The sequence below is a fragment of the Pteronotus mesoamericanus genome, unplaced genomic scaffold, assembly GCF_021234165.1.
Source record: "Pteronotus mesoamericanus isolate MK-2021 breed Mesoamerican mustached bat unplaced genomic scaffold, CSHL_Meso_final scaffold_651, whole genome shotgun sequence".
Taxonomy (NCBI): Eukaryota; Metazoa; Chordata; class Mammalia; order Chiroptera; family Mormoopidae; genus Pteronotus; species Pteronotus mesoamericanus.
The window spans coordinates 33156843-33174185 of NW_026555325.1; the positions used below are offsets into that span (position 1 = coordinate 33156843).

Consider the following 17343-nt stretch of genomic DNA (forward strand, 5'->3'; position numbering starts at 1 on the left):
GGAATAAATTACCTTAATAAAATTGAAGTGAGATGACAACACTTGCAAATTTTACACTTGAATTATTTTTTAAAGATTTTATTTTTATTTATTTTTTAAGAGAGAGGAGGAGGGAGGAGGAGAGAGAAGGAGAGACACATCAATGTGAGAGAGTAACATGGATCAGTTGCCTTTTGCATGCACCCTGTCTGGATACTGAACCTGGGCATGCGCCCTGACCAGGTGTCGAACCCGGCGACCTTTTGCTTTGCGGGATGATGCCCAACCAACTGAGCCACACTGGTCAGGGCTACGCTTAAATTATTTCTGTGCCTTTGGTAACAGGAGAAGGACAGATATTGTGGATTGTGTGAATTTGGCATCATTTGGGAGAGGGTGCTCAAGGGATTTGTACAGTCACGATAAAGAATTGTAACCGAATGCAGGCCCAGCTGCCTCCTCTTCGAAAGCCAATGCTCGAGAGGCAGTTGCTAATGTAAAGAGAAGACATTGATTTAGATGCTGGCCACCTGGAAGATGGGGGGGCTCTTGTCTCCAAGCCCACCTCTACATCTCAGTGCAGCCAGAGGTGTTTATAAGGAGGGAGGCAGGAACAGAACGAAGAGGTCAGGGTATGGGGTTGAAAAGTTCTCTACTTGCAGACAAGCACAGTCCCTTCCGATAAGGCAAGTGGTTGTCCGAGGCGCGTCATCCTGGCCCCACGGTCGAAGGTCAACAGATCCCCCAGAACTGGGATGCTTGAAGGTCAGGGTCTGTCTCTTTTGAAGTTAGTTCCTAGGATTCTTATAGAAACATGTTATTTATCTACAGGCCAATGTTAGTCAACATTTACAGAAACAATGTCAAACAAATTGTGGGTGGGTTACCATTTCCCACTATTACAATGCCCTACTGTTGGCAAGATTACGTTCAGTGGAATGATTTGGGATCTAATTCTTTTCAGGAGTCACACAATTCAAGAAGGAAACGGGAAATTGCTGAAAAACAGATTGACGAAAGTTTAAAATTGCCTTTATTTGCTGAAAGAAAATACCAGACCCTTGTAAGTATTCTTAAGAGTTGCGACCCTTTGAGAGAGGATGGGAGGAGGGTCTTCCCCAGCCCCTTGCCTTTTACCTGCCACTCTTCCTTTCCTCCCCAGAACTGCAGTGTCAACGTGAACTGTGTGAACATCCGGTGCCCGCTGCGAGGGCTGGACAGCAAGGCCTCCATTGTTTTGCGCTCCAGGTTATGGAACAGCACGTTTCTAGAGGTGTGGCCCGCTGTGAGGCTGTCCCCTGGAAGTCATTGGCCACCTCCTAGGACATTTCTTATTTCCTTCATGCATTTGCTCCCTTTGTCTCCAAACAGGAATATTCTAAAATGAACTACTTGGACATTCTCGTACGGGCTTCCATTGATGTGACTGCTGCCACCGAGAATATCAAGCTGCCACACGCGGGCACTCAGGTGAGACATCCCCCAGTCTTCATTCGGAGTAAATCACTCTTTCCTCTACCCCGTGCCCATGGTCCGAGGACGTGCTGCTTTGGCGCTTATTTCACAGCGCTGTTACCCCTATTAAGGAAAGAGAGATCAGATGACATCATAAGGTGCTGCCTCCCCATGCAGTATTTTAATAGAATCACTGGAAAAAGAAGTGAATCTGGGGTCATCTGATTCTGCCGTGCACATGGCACGTTTGAGAGCTGTTGGCTCAACAAAGTAACAGGTACACCTCCTAACGCTATAGAAACCCATGTCTTAGACCATCCCTGATGCTGTAGCTGTTTGTGGAGGGCCCCCAGTGACGGTAAATTCGCTGCTTTCTGGTGTAGCTTGTGCCACGTGTGGGCAGCTGCAGTGCTTTGGCTTCTCCAGAAACGTGAAGGGAAAGAGCTGAGCCACGGCGGGGCTGCTGTCAGCTCACGGGAGAGTCAGGAAAGAGGGCCCTGGTGGGGACAGGTGCAGGGGGTTAGCCTGGGAAGAGCCGCCGCTGCCCATTGCTCCCTGGTTGCAAGCCTTGTGGGGTCCGCCTAGGGTTTAGGAGATGCAGGCCTGTGGGGGAAGAAGGGTGGGAAGGGAAGGGTCACCTGTGTGCTCCCCAAAGGGCAGGCTGTGTCCTCCTCTTGAGGATTTTAAAGGCTGGGGGCTGAGGGGAGGATCTCAATAGAATATCAGCTTTTCCAGGTGTGTTCTGTCAGGGACATGGCCTTCACTGATTGGTTGGCGCCAGGGCAGGGGTTCATTAATCATGACATCTGGTCCTGGCATTGTCACCCACCTGGTTTTGCTGCTTTTGTGGACATGAAGCTGAAATACCATTGAGGCCTAGATGTTATTTCTAAGGAGGAAATGTCAGGGGCCTCTGAACCGCACTGCCGGCGGTATGGAAGGCCGGGGGCTCTGACCCGCACGGCCGGCCGGCGGTATGGAAGGCCGGGGGCTCTGACCCGCATGGCCAGCGGTATGCCAGGAGAGGAGAGGCCACCCTGGGGTGAGGTCCAGCACCAGTTTTGCCTGTTGCTAGGCACTCGGGGCTTTTTTCCCTGGTGACCTTGTGTGTCTGGCTGTAAATTGCTTGGCCAGTTTGTTCAGCGTCTGTCTCAGTTTACCCATTCCACTTGCCAAGGAATTTTTCTAGCTTCTTACTATCCTGCCTCTTTAAGGATTTTGTGGTGTAGGAGATGGTGAACCAGGCAAGCATTGTTGAATTAAGCCAAGGATGGGGAAGAGGTTGTTTTTTGGTTGTACTTATATTCCACACTTCATTCCTAAGGAGATAGAAAGAGAGTGTCTCAGCTGCCAAAGATAAAAGGAAATGTGATGATAGATAAAAAAAGTAGGCATATCATTTTTCAGGGGAATGAGTTTTTTGGGTTTTTTTTTTTTTTTGCTCTAAATTCAGAGAAGAACTTGAGATGGGTCCTTTTATAAGATAGATTTCTGATATGAGGAACATTCACTAAAGGGAATATGTCTTTAATGGCGTTTTATAAAAGGTATGAAAATCCCTTCATTAGGTGATTTCTTATACTGATACTTAGCAGGAGTGGAGAGTGTTCCATTACAGAGTGATTTAGGGAAGCGTTCTGGCAGCAGGCCAGCTACCGCAGTCCAAGCACTGCTCACTGGGGATGGGATTTAATGCATCAGCAGAGCTTAAGCCCCTTTTCCCCTCACAGGCACAGGATGGATGAGGATCACGTGCCTAGGTGGTCCCTATGGAAATGCCTAGATTTTAATGAAACCAAAAAAAAAAAAAAATACTGTTTTTGGAGTTGGAGTAAGTTTTACTCACCTTAACCTATTACTGTCTATCAGTAATAGTTGCTGTGGCAGATGGGAAAAGGCTTCCCTGGAGCTCTGGGAATTGCAACTTGGAATTGATCTCCCTTTATCCTTATTACTAATCCCAACTGGAGAATGACTGTCATCATAAAGCAGAAACAAAAACTCTCCCTGGCTGGTGTGGCTCAGTTGGTTGGAGCATTGTCCTGTAACTGAAAGGCTGTGGGTTCGATTCCCAGTCACGGCACATACCTCGGTTGTGGGACCAGTCCCCAGTCCAGGCATGGACAATCCCTGGTCTTGTGTGCATAGGAGGTAACTGATCAATGTTTCTCTTTCACATTGATGTTTCTCTCTCTCCTTCCTCTCTCTCTAAAAGCAATGAAAGAATGTCTTCGGGTTGGATGGGAAAAAAATAACAACCCTTCAGTTGATAATTGAAATAAACAAATGCTAAAATCTTGCTCACTGGCCTCTCACCTTCCTGATCCCAAGCGTGGCCTTGTGCACAGACTCAATTTGCAGAGCACATCTGCCCTTTAAATGGGTAGCCCAGCCCCTGCCTTTGGTCCTCCCAGTCTTTGCCCAGTGAGTTGTTCTGCAATTCCTGTAAGGCTCCAAGTTCTCGTGAGAATGGTAGCCAGAGCCAGGGCCTGGAGCTCTCAGATGGAGTCCCATCTACCCACCCTGCCACCCTAAACTGCAAAATCAAAAGCTACCTTGTTCAGCCAGGATGCTGTTGGACTGTAGCCTTTTGTGGGAGTGATTCCTCCCCGCCCCATTATCAGCCATTTTAAAATCTTTGGTATACAACGTGATTGTGATAAGGCTGATTCTCCTTGACATGGTCCCGTTTCCACCCTCTATGTCCAATTTATCAGACCTTACTCTTACAAATGAGGATGGCCCTTCCAGGTTGTCACCTTGCCCAAGAGGAGACACTGTGCACCTTCCCTATGCTAGGTACTAGGGGAACAAAGTTCACTGACATTCAGCACAGGCTAACTGACGTTATCTTTTTGTTCCATTTTAGACTAGTCAGTTTACCGGTCATATCAACTATATTATTTCTTCACTGGTCTCATCAGAACCAGTAATTACTTTCTTAAGTAATCTTAAGAAAGCATTGTTTTAGCCTCACAGCTGGGACACCTGTTGGGGGAAGGGAGGCAAGGGGAAGTGAGCTTGAGGCCCCCTCTAGGCTGGGAGTGAGGGAGAAACCTCATCCTGAGCAAAACAGGAAACCTGGTGGCTGGTAAAGGTGTTTACGCCTGCCCCTTGGAGTCACCGTAGTTGGCTGAAAGTTTGAGTGAATTCCTTCCTACGAACTGTTTAAAGAAAAGCAGTTCTCTTTTTAAGTATTTCTGAGTCAAATGGGGTTGATTGATGTGTTCTAGTGTAAATAGAAGGGGAAGTACGCTAATGAAGAGTTTTCTAAGACTTACGGTTGAGAAGTACTGAAGCTCACTGTAGGCACAGACACAGTTTTAGGCAGCACCCGGTGTTCAATACTAATATAGAATGCTTGACTAAAATACTTCTCAGAAGTTAAATGCTCCCTCTGTTTCGTTCATTCTTTATATTCTCAGAAATAGCAGAATCTACCAAGTGACAGATCTCTAATCAGTGTAGGATACAAAATCACATTCATAGCAGTCACCAGGTCTTTTACGCGCTTTGGAAAATCTCCTGGCCTCACAAAAATACACTTGAATTCTAAACCCACAATAACCAAGTCGTGAATTTCTATAAACAAAATTTTAGATTTCTAAGTGAACACTATTTTTATTTAATTGGTATTTGCCATTATGAAATGTTTAGACATTTAAGTTTCTCATCAGCCACTCTCAGCTGCCTCTGAATGAATCCAGGGGCAAGTCTTCTGTGCACAATGTTGTACAAGATGGCACCAAGCCGTTTCAGGAGATTTTATTGGCCGTGAGGGTCCTTAGTTTGCTATCCTAAGGAAAAGTTAAAATGGTATTGGTCATGGGGTTCCATTCCTGTTTTTATATTTCACAACATCTTTAAAAAAATCCGAGTGAGGAATGTAGGCCAACTGTGCATAAACTGGCCTCATTATTTTCATTGCTGAAACTAATTTTAAAAAAGTGTGATCAGCCATGGCCAGATAGCTCAGTTGATTAGAGGTTGTCTGATATTTCAAGGTTGTGGGTTTGATCCAGGGATAAGAATCAACCAATGAATGCATAAATAAGTGGAAGAGCAAATCGATGTTTACCTTTCTCTTCCCTTCCCTCCCTACTTTCGTCCTTCTACTGTCTCTAAAATCAATAAATAAAAAAAAATTTTAAAGTGATCATTCTAAAAAAGATACCAGGTTATGTAGATGAAATGTTTGGCTGTGTGTTAATAACTGTTGTAATTTGATGTTGAATGATGATTCATTATGTAATTTTATGTACTTTTGTTGATAACAAAATTTTTTAAAGAGATAAGTTGGCAAAGAAATAACCACTCTGTCAAAACATAATCTAGCATTTTCCAGGTTCTGGGGAAAGATTTCCAAAGAGTCGCTCTTGAACCAATATTCCATTATTAAGGGAGAGGATCTTACATCAAAAAGGCATCTCATCCTTCCAACAGGCTACGTTGTCTAAAATGTGTCTGGAAGCATAATTAGTACTTCAAATTCCTGGTGTTGACTGTCTTTCTATTTCATAATCATGTTGCTTTCTTGTATGGCCCATAGGTTCGTGTGACTGTGTTTCCCTCAAAGACTGTAGCTCAACATTCAGGAGTACCCTGGTGGATCATTCTAGTGGCTATTCTTGCTGGAATTTTGATGCTTGCTCTATTAGTTCTTTTATTATGGAAGGTAAGTTATATCTGGCATTTGAATTGCATGATTGTAAACTTTATTTAATGTTTTTAAAAAAGTGAATTAACACTGGTAGTATATATACATTTTTTCATTGATTCCTTCTTCCCAACACTTTATTATGAAACTTTTCCAACATACAACAAACTTTAGAATTTTACTGTAAACACCTGCATATCTAACTAATACCTTGTATTTAAAGATATATTATTTATATGGTCTAAGTTTCTAAAATGTATAAATTTTGGTGTTTTTCACATATAATTTAGCATGTTTGGCAAATAACAATTTTTAAAATTTTACTGCTTTATTGTTTTCTTCATCTAAGATCAAGTAATTTTCTAAATCTAAGTCAAATTGCTGGGTATTACATTAATATGAATCTGTATCCCTGTTCATTTCAACTTCTGTAAAGAAATATTCATGGCAGCAATTGAGGTTTGTTATCATTGCAGCTAGGTTAGGAATATAAAATTATGAATTTAATAATTCCATCTCAAGGGAGTTATCATAGCCTATATATAACATGAAGAAGATTTGGTTCCAATATGATATTGTTCATTAAAATTGGCCCTGCAGATAACATGTAGTATCTTTCCCCTGCTTCCTACCAGTAAATAGTTTATATTACCAAAAGGCGTGTGTGTGTGTGATGGATGCAAACTTTTTGTTGCCAGAGATTATTACACATTGCAAAAAAAAAGAAGAACTTTGAAAACTGAAAGTTTGTAATGACTTCTTTGGCAGCAAAACTTGACCTTATGTGAAGAGAGGCTATTTATAGTCTTTATCTTTTATTCATTAATTTTACTGAAGAAATAATGAATATTTTAGGTACAGCAGCATTATATATGCAGCATAGTGCTTTTCTAAAATGCCAAAAACTCTCAATTTCCTAACATAACTGGTGCAGAGGTTTGTAGATAAAGAATTATTAAACTCAACCAGCAATCCTCAGGATCAAACTATCCTTATCCTTTCCTTGGATCCAAGAGTATAACGGAAAAGGTTAAGGATATACTCATTTTCAAATATTGGTCATCTTTTTTTTTTGCTTTATTTTTCCAAGTAACTTCCTTTTGCCAGTCTGAGATAATTTATTAGTGTCCTCCAAATGTATGATTGAAGCTTGGTATCTGCTTATGCCAAGATTTCTTCTCACATGGTACATTAACCAGTCCTACCTCTGCTGTTCATTCAGGCAGTAGGTTTTTCTGGTTAAGTACAACCAATTAATATAGAAAATGCCCTGAATTTGATAAAGAACTGAATTTAAAGTTTGATATATGAGGATAGTGTTCTTCTCTCTGGAAGAGGTCAAAGAGGATAGTCTTTTTTTTTGGAGCAGGTCTCATTGGCAATCCTTTTTCCTTTTTCTTTATTCTTTTTTTTTTTTTTTTTAATCCTCACCCAAGGACATGCTTACGGATTTTAGAGAGAGGGGAAGGGAGGTGGAGAGAGAGAGAGAAAATATTGAAGTGAGAGAGCAACATTGATTGGTTGGTTGCCTCTCATATGTGCCCTGATCAGGGATCTCTAGGTTGTGCCCCAACCAGGACTGAACTTGCAACCCAGGCATGTGCCCTGACCAGGAATCTAACCCACAGCCTTTTGGTTTATGGGATGATGCTCCAACCAAGTGAGCCACACTGGCCAGGGCTCATTGTCAGTCTTTAATGAGGGTAAGACACAGCAGTGGATTGAGAGTTAAGAAATCCAAGCTGTATAATCTTGGGCAAATCATTTCACCTCCCTGAGATACTGGTTTGCCTTAGCTGTTTAATAAGTGGGTTGGGTTAGATGATCTCATTTTCTCTCTCTCTCTCTCTTTCTTTTTCTTCTTGTAAATTTTAAAATACTCTAACTCACAAGTAAACTCTAAATATCTACAACCCTCACATGAAAATCACTTTTATTATTTTACAGATACTTTTCTTTCTGAAATTGAACTTTGTTTTTATGCATTAAAGTCATAGAGTTTTAGAGCCAGAAAGGACTCTAGTTTGGTGTCTTTGAAATTGGATTTTACATACCCATAGAGGTGCTAAGACTAACCAGGGGGGCTAAGGCCAACATCCCCACTTCAACTAGACCAGTTCTGATTTTATCTGCTTTAAATACTGGGATTCTGCATAGGATGTTGTTTGAAGGTAAGAGAGAAAAGTCCTGCAGGCTGGTCCAATCACCTTCATTTTGCACACAAAGATGCTCATGCCCACAGATACAAAGAAGGTTGCCAAACTGGAGGCAGGACCAGGGCCTCTTGGTTCTTGGTTCCTTTCTCTTCCTACCCTATTTACTAGCACATGTTATGTAAATTGGTTGGGAGTGTTCACTGTGTATTCAATTGAGAGTCACAAAGAAATACCAAGATAAATAGTCAAAATCAACACTGCCCAATAAAACTTTCTGTAGTAATGGCAGTGTTCTGCAGCTGTACTGTCCAATGTGATAGCATCCATGTTGTACAAAGCAGATCTGGATTTTTACCTTCATGAGTTGCCAGACTTGGAAACAGAATTTTTGGGGAGGGCAGAGATTTATTTGACCATGTTATATTTCAAAGGGCAGTTCCATGGCCTTCGGAACTAGATAAAAAGAAAGTAGAGAAAGTTCTCCATTGCTGAATAAAGGAAATTATAGTAGAAAGTGGAATTGTATTTTGATACTCATTTAACCTGAGGAGCATAGATTCTTACCAATTCAGGGTTACATGGTGGTTCAAAATTTGGGAAAATGACTATAATCATTCTTTCATGATGGTATATTTGAATTTATATTGTGATTTGCCCCACAAATTCAAAGGCTTCAAGTAGGTGGTATTTGTTCCTTAAAATTTACTGTGAAAAGCAGAAAAATACAGTGTCTCTGTTATACTTTTTGTGCTAAATCTTACGTAGAGAATTTATTCTTCCACTTTTTGTCTCAATAAGCCTCAGAAGTCAATCTTATGCCTATTTTAGGGTCCATATTCTTTTGTAAGAAGAAACTACTCAAAGCTATAATCAGATGTGTATAAATATTCCCTTTTAGGATGATTTTTGTCGTGAAGATTTTTGTTATAAATAGAAGAATATTAGCTGACTAATGTCATCTGTATGACTATTTGACCAGAGACCCAGGGTAATAGAGTTGGGTTGATTGTAGTTCCAAAGGATCAAAGTATAGTGGCTATTTACTTTTGGTTGTTTTATAGTGGTCTCTTTGTAAACAAGCTATGAACAGAAAACTGGTTAAAACCTGAGATACTCTTTTGTTTAGCTCTTCACAAAACTAAAACTGACCAAATACCTTGCTTCTTTGTAGTGTGGTTTCTTCAAGAGAAATAAGAAAGAGCATTATGATGCCACATATCACAAGGCTGAGATCCATGCTCAGCCGTCCGATAAAGAGAGGCTTACTTCTGATGCATAGTATTGATCTACTTCTGTCATTGGTAATTGATCAATGTTTTTGAATTGCTAGCTGTGGGACCTGCTGTGGTTGTGGCGGCTAACTTTAAGAGCAACAGCTTGCTGTGTGTGTCCCATTAACAGATGTTTTCAAATGTCCACACTGGCTTGCCTTGCTTGGATTTATTTTATTTATTTCACTTGAAAGCTCAGTTTGTTTTTTTAATGCACAAAGAATCGTTCGTTGCAGGTGAGTTATTTTGTGTTGTTACTGTTGTTAAATATTACCCATAGCAATGAAGAAAACTGTAGTCTCTATACTCACAACAGGAGGCTTAGTAGCCAAGTTTGCCATGTGTTGTTAATTCAGTATGCAGCATCCCACTTGGAATTTCAAAGATGCATAAGAAATCATTCCCGATTTCTTATCCATTTTGGAATTTCCTACAGATAGATGCTTGTGTTGACCGCCTAATTAACCTGTTGCATGTTGGAAACATGGTGTTTCTCTTGATGAGAAGGCTTTCTTGCTGTTATCTTTTTGATCTCCTTGCTATAAAGTGATGGGAAAAGGCTCGCGATGCTTTTATTGTTGCTCAGAAATTGTCTTATGCTGGCTAAGCATGCACCTTTGTTTTCCCGCATATCTACCTCAGGTCAAAGACCATTACAACAAACTATGACTATTGGCATGATAGACATTACGGCCAATTTCCCAAGATAGTTCATTACCAAAGTGACCTTCAGTGTACAAAATTCTAGTACAAAAATGCTCTGGACAGTTGTATTTCCACATATTGTAATGGAGTTTGACCTTGTTTCATATTCCTAGAGATTTCATTCAACCCTGGGTCTCAGTGGATTTTTAAGTTCATGTTTTGCCTCTGTTGCTTGTAAATCCATGGAAACAGGAATTAGCAATGATTCCTTTTTCCGTTTCTGTGGGCACGAGAGGATAGAATTCCTTCTCCAGCCCCTTCCCCTGGTACTGTCACAATGAACCCCAACGTTACCATTTCGGTGTTAAATGTCACCCTCGATTTCCTTCTTTATTTAAGTGGGGCAAAAGCCACATTTTGTAGTAGATGAGTGTTTTTTGGCTTTTTTTGCACAAAATAATAAAGGAGTCCACATAGAAGGGGCCTTAGAACAATTCTTGGTCCATCATTCCTATTGATTCAGTTATAACTATATGCATAATTTTATTTTGCCCCACGCCATTTTTATAACATAAATTCATTCAACATAAATGTTCTGTTCCTGTTGAGTTGACATAATAAACACATTCAGTGACCATTCTAAGTATCTTCCTCATCCTTCTATCTGCATTTTTAAATTGAAAACATCTTTTTTAAAAAAGGCATTTATATTTTATTCTTTTAAAATATTCAGTCTGATTTTTTTAAATACCCAGATATGTTCTCTATAAAAATCTACTTTGAATTAGATTGAATATTTTGTAGTAAATGAATAAAATATATATTGATTAAAAAATGAGAGAAATTGGGCAGTGCTTTGAAATTCAATCTAGTGATAACTTTCCTCAAGTTCTCTGTGGTACATGATTGATTTTTTTGCAGGACAGAGTTCCTACGAGATTTATTAATGAAACAGCACAGCAACTAGTGCAGGCGTGTAAATTACCTTCTAGCCAATGAGAGATGTGTCCTGGAGCCTCGGAGGAGAGAAGATTCTTAAACTGACCCATTTGAACACTGGCATATTCAAACTGTAATTGTAAAATAACTGTGACTTGGTTTCATTTTGTTAGTGGGATAGGGGCATGAAATAATACTTGGTTTATGGCCTGTAAAAAAAATTGTTTTTCAAAATGATGTTCTAATCTAAAAAAATAGCTCTTTTACATATAGTATTGTGATTATTAAAAGAAAAAACAGAAGCACTGTTTCTTAAACTTTTAGTAAGGAGATGTAGCTTACATTGTTTCAAAATGTAAAGACAAGCTGGAAAAATGGACTTTTCTTCTAGCTTTACAGCTATTTTTCTTTTCCATTTATCCCCACTGGCTTTTCAACCTATTAGGTCTTTCTTAAAAGAAAACCATGTCTTTTTTCCTTAGTCCAGACTTAGGCATAGCTGAAGAGAAAGCTTAGGTATTCCCACTGAGTGCCCTTGCTTCCCTGGAGAGTACTTAATTTGCTTCTCTTTATCTTTCCCTCCTCCAGTGTGGATTCTTTAAACGCTCTAGGTACGATGACAGCATTCCCCGCTACCAAGCTGTAAAGATACCGAAAGAAGAGCGAGAGATCAAAGATGAAAAATGTAATGATAACCTGGAAAAAAAACAGTGGATCACAACGTGGAATGAAAATGAAAGCTACTCCTAGGGGGGCCAGAGGAGCCTTTGCCCAAACTGCTCTTGTTTTCCCCCAACTCAGAAATTCAAATGGTTTAAAAGCCTGATACCCGAATATTGATTTCAGACAGACTACACATAGTACGAACCTACAGTTTTAACTGCTGTGGACATTATGTAGCCTAAGGCTTCTCTTTTGCACAGCCAAATGTAAGACTGTTGGAATGGATTTTTCTTTGACTGCCTTAATTTAACTTTCTGGGTTGCCTTTGGTTTTGGTGTGGCTGACTCACGGGTGCTGGGGAAGGGCCTGCCCAGTTGCACTCATCTGACATCTCCTGACAGTGTAGCTGGAAGACAGCACCCCAGTTACTGGTGCCCATGGAGTGACCATCGGCACCACCTCCGTAAGCATCTTCCCACAGGATTGGAGAACCTACCAGTTAACTGTGCCCCATCACAAGACAATGCTATTAGGGGTATTGTTTCAATTTAAAGTGTGATCTTAAATTAAATGTGCAATAGAAGGTGATGTTGCCATCCTGCCATCTTTTTCCATTTCCTAAATGTGTGAATACTTGTTCACACCGAATGCATCCAGGCTTCCTTCTCCCTTTTCACTAAAACACACAGGTGCAACAGACTTGAATGCTAGTTATACTTGTTTGTATATGGTATTTATTTTTTCTTTTTTACAAACCATTTTGTTATTGACTAACAGGCCAAAGATTCTCCAGTTTACCCTTCAGGTTGGATTAAGCAATCAGCATTAGAACATGGGAGGTCAATGGCTTGACCTAAAGTGTTTACTGCAAAAAGAAGATAATTCTTTATAAATATACCAGAGAGTTGTTGTAATTTACAGATAGGTTTAAGTTATTAAAACATCTTCCTTTATGACAACCCGTACCCTTATCCTGTCCCTCCAAACCCAAAAGTTGTTCAAGAAATAGGCTTAACTATTAGACGTTTAATTCTTAACAGACATTGGATATTTTTGAGTTCAGAGCCCTGTGTGATATTTCAGAATTTCATGCTCTAACTTTCAGGAACTCTTGGAAATAATGGGTTTGTTTTTTGACCTTTCGTCACTGCTGTATATACAGGACTTGAAAGAAATGGTGAGTGCCTATGGTGGATCCCAACCGATCCCGTGGAAAACTACTGAATACCTGATACCAAAAGTCAGATGAGAACGTCATGGCTTTTAAGTTTTAAATATTATTGGAATCGCTTAATATGAGTCAGTGTTTTATTTTATTTTATTTTATTTTATTTTTGCTGTGTTTCCTCCCCTATCTATATTCCCAAAATTACTTTAGGACTACTCTAACAAGAACTTTAAATTGTTTTTTATTTGTAAAAATGGAGGAGCATAAGAAGACATTATTCTGTGCATTCAGTAGAGATTGAGTAGATGTGAAAGTCAAATTAAAAAAAAAGACTGCGCTTCATAGTGTTAAGTTATATGGGGAGCAACAGCAAACAGGTGCTAATTTATTTGGATGTAGTGCAAGCAGTGTCATTCTTCTACAAGAAAAAATATAGCTGTGTGCCACTGTTGCTTTGGAGTTTTAATTTTTTTTTCTTTTTGGAAATCTTAACACCCTTAAGATACTAAAAACATTCTAGTCGTACTTTGGACTTTTCATTCACAAAAATTGTTTTACAAATGGTATTTTGTTTACAAAAAGTTCTCAAGAACAGGTCACAACAGTGTCTGAAATCTCAGTTTCTTGCGTAGGTAACTTGGAACCTCATGCACTGGCTTTGTAGGTTGCTAAGAGGTTGATATCTTGAACTTGTTTATAGACCTTTGGTATAAAAATGAATGTCCTTGAAAAAGAGAGGGGGAGGGGGGTTAAAGGGTAGTTCCACAACAAAGAAATGAGAATGTAGTGGTGTTTAAAAATGTCATCTCAAGTCAAGTCACTGGTCTGTTTGCATTTGATAAATTTTTATACCAACTAGCATTGTAAAATTATTTCATGATTAGAAAATACCTGTGGATATTTGTATAAAAGTGTGAAATAAATTTTTTTATGAAAATGTTCGTTGCTTAGTAACATGGTATTATGTATGTGAAACTCTCAATTTGTAAGTAATCTGAATGACTTTTCTTTTTATTGCATCTGCCAAACTGAAGTTTTTGATGTTTTTATTTATTCTTAGTGTCCCATATAATTTCAGATCAGTCAAAGATGTTAGTACTGTCTCTTCTTCCCCCCAAAATGCAATGTAAATAAGATTGAGGGCTCTTTTTTTTCCCCTTTGGCTCTTGCTGTTCAGTTGATGCTCAGAAGAAAATGTTCTTAGAGATGGTTTATTCAAAGTATCTACAAATAGGGAGATGCCTGTTTGCATTGATTTATCTGCTTCAAAGGTTATATCTATGAAGGATAGGGTATTACTTAGCAATGATACCGTGGCATGACAAATAAAGGTTCTTACGGCTAAGTTGCTTTCTTCTTGGAACATATTTGGGATGTGAGAGCAGTCCAGCTGTGACATGTGTTGTTATAATGACCACCAAGGACAGATTTAGCCGAGTTGACTGGTCAGAATTTTTTTTTTTTAACCGAAGGATTTTACTTAGGTCGAAGTAATTTTACGAGACTTCTCTAGCTGGGTTATCACAATTTAATAAATGAAAATAAAGCATGTATGTATATAATGCCCAGACAATAGCATGCCCTCTTTATCCTGAATACATTTCCAATCTAAAATGTATTATCCGTCCAGTATACTAGCGAATAGTTTTCCATTATGGTTGGTGTTATATATTAAGTTTTAGCCTTATTAATTCTCTGAAGATCAGACAGGTGTTACTGCCCAAAGAAATGTGCAATTTGTACTTTTTAATGAAGGGCCAGGGGCTGTGAATCTTATTTAGCCACAGTCCTGTGGATGTACCCAGATTAAATTTCTATAATAATGTATAATCACCATAACCATTAAGGATGTCAGTAGCTGTGGCTTGGCTAGGGCTATGACATAAATGACCTGGGCTGGAGGTCATAGCAGTGCTTTATATGGCTCCTATAATTCCCCTTCTTTCTCTCCCTCTTGAAAAGCATACAGGAATGCCTGGCAGTGAAAATGGTGTTATTAGTATAGGGCTGTTCTTGGATTCATTTGCAAACATTGACACTGTTGGTTGCAGAGCACTTGCTACCACCTCATCTGAGTCACACACAGTCCTGGTTCCTGTTGTGCCCTGGCAGGGCATACGTAGGTGGGGAATGTTCTAAATTGTCCAGACAAGGGAAGTAAGCATAGGACCGAGCATTCTACCCTAAAGGAAAACATCTTAATGAGAAACCGATCCCATACACTAACTCATGAAAAGGCAACATGGAAAGATAGACTAGGGTTGATAGGTTGTTTTGTTTTAAAGGAGAAAAAAAGAGTAAAATGCTGTAGGTGGCTGGGTTCCATATAAGTACATCCTCAGGGCTGAGAAAAGAGAATGTGGAAGAGTTATTTGATCAGCTTGAGTAGCATGAAGTAAATGATTAAAGGCAGTTCCTTGAGACCAAAGGATAGGGTCCAACCACTTAGATTGAGGGGAAGGCGAGGTTCCAAGAGATGAAGAAAGTGAACTTGAGAATGACTTCAAAAGAGTGGTTATTGGCAAGGAAGCTAATGGGCCTCTCTTCTTCCAGGAGTTCCTGATTATGGTAAATGGCAAACAAGTATTTTCTTTATTGTACCTTAAAAAACAGGATTTGCTGACTGAGAAAGACATCATACGCAGCCGGTAGAATGTGGGACTGAGCCCTGTGTACTAGTGGCTGAAGCTAGGCCCATGGAGTGTTGCCAACAGGCCCATCCAGGAGGATAGTAATAGAGGGGATTCATGGTTAAATCTTCTAAAGATAAGTGAACTGTAAAACACAAATCTGGGTAAGAAAACTGGTCCAGCCCAGTGCAAGGGTGGACAGACGCCCACAGAGGGTTAGTAAAGCTAACCAGATAATGGTTGATTATATTGAGGAGCCAAGTGCAATTTTTGCCCCAGTCAGCGAAGTTTAAATGCCTTGGTCTTCTCTTTGCCCTTGACCTAGAGCCAATTCTCAGTCTGCGTAACTGTGCCAGGGTCAATGAAATGGGCAGAGACAGACCTGTTAGAGGTCAGATAGAATTTCTCATGTACTATTTCTTCTAACAGAACATCCATAGAAACTCAAATTACAGGAACAGAGTGTGCTGCTTTTATTTTCTCAAGGCAGAGCAGATAGGCATTCAATTCATCAATAGCCTGTAGATTTGAGTGTTTTCTTAAGATCCTAACATTTGAGATGGAGACATGGTTTAATCATTTTCCCCTCAATGTCTGATGTTACTAGGCTTTGGGGATGCACACGCAAATAAGATACTGCTCTGGCCTTTTAGAAGAAGTTTATATTTTATTTTTTTAATTCATTTGTATTATTCTATTACAGTTGTTCCCCCTTTTCTCCCTTTCCCCACCCCCCGCCCCACCCTTTCCCCTCCCTAAGCCAATCCCCATATGGTTCCTGTCCATGGGTTGTGCATAAATGTTCTTTGGTTAATCCCTTTACCATCTTTCACCCCATCTCCCACTCTTTCTGACAGCTGTCAGTCTGTCATGCATCTAAGCTTCTGTTACTATTTTGTTCATTAGTTTATTGTGTTCATTAGATTCCATATGTAAGTGGGATCATGCGGTATTTGTCTTTTCACTGACTGGCTTAATTCACTTGGCATAACATTCTCCAGGCCCATCTGTGCTGTTGTGAAATGAAAGTCTCTTTCTTTCTGCTGTATAGTATTCCATTGTGTAAAGTACGACAGCTTTTTTATCTACTCATCCTTTGGTGGGCACTTCAGCTGTTTTCAAGTCTTGGCTATTATAAATAATGCTTCAATGAACATAGGGGTGTTTATATTCTTTTGAATAAATGCTTCTAGCTTCTTCTGATAAATTCCCAGAGGTAGAATTGCTGGGTCATAAGGCAGGTCCATTTTTAATTTTCTGAGGGTAACTCCGCACTGCTTTCCACAGTGGCTGCATCCATCTTCATTCGCACCAACAGTGCACAAGGGTTCCCTTTTCTCCACAGCCTCGCCAGCACTTGTTTGTTGATTTGATGGAAGCCATTCTGACAAGGTGTGAGGTGATATCTCATTTAGATTTTAATTTGCACTTCTCTGATAATTAGTGATGTTGAGCATGAGGAAGCTTATGATACTGACAAACAGCTGGATTCAATTTCTATAAGTAGCAGAATTCAAAATCTTGCACTCTGATATCAATGTTGACATACAAGGTCAGTACCTGATCTTATATTGTCTTTGGAACAACACCATCCCCAGAAAAAATGGAGGAGTCATTCTGAACCTGAGCTGCACATTTGAATACCTAAAAACATTTAAAAGTTGCCAGCACCCACACTATATACCAGACTATCAGAACCTCTGAGGGTGGGACCCCGGCCTCAGTTCCGTTTAAGGCTCCCCAAGTGACTCTTCAAGTGCAGCCAAGGTTGAGAACTGCT

General features: G+C 39.9%; 1 protein-coding gene across 2 annotated transcripts in view; it reads left to right on the plus strand.

Annotated features, from left to right (window-relative positions):
- ITGA6 (integrin subunit alpha 6) overlaps nucleotides 1–13771 on the plus strand; it is a 69039-nt gene extending 55268 nt beyond the window's left edge. The window contains exons 21-26 of one of the 2 annotated variants that reach the window (XM_054562639.1): nucleotides 944–1042; nucleotides 1142–1252; nucleotides 1351–1449; nucleotides 5984–6109; nucleotides 9419–9548; nucleotides 11691–11798. In XM_054562639.1, coding sequence (XP_054418614.1) covers nucleotides 944–1042; nucleotides 1142–1252; nucleotides 1351–1449; nucleotides 5984–6109; nucleotides 9419–9526 — 543 coding nt within the window. In that variant the 3' untranslated portion in view covers nucleotides 9527–9548; nucleotides 11691–11798. Of the gene's footprint in view, nucleotides 1–943; nucleotides 1043–1141; nucleotides 1253–1350; nucleotides 1450–5983; nucleotides 6110–9418; nucleotides 9549–11690 lie in introns of both variants that reach the window. The other variant, XM_054562638.1, reaches the window with a different exon arrangement.
- The last annotated feature ends 3572 nt before the right edge of the window (nucleotides 13772–17343 follow it).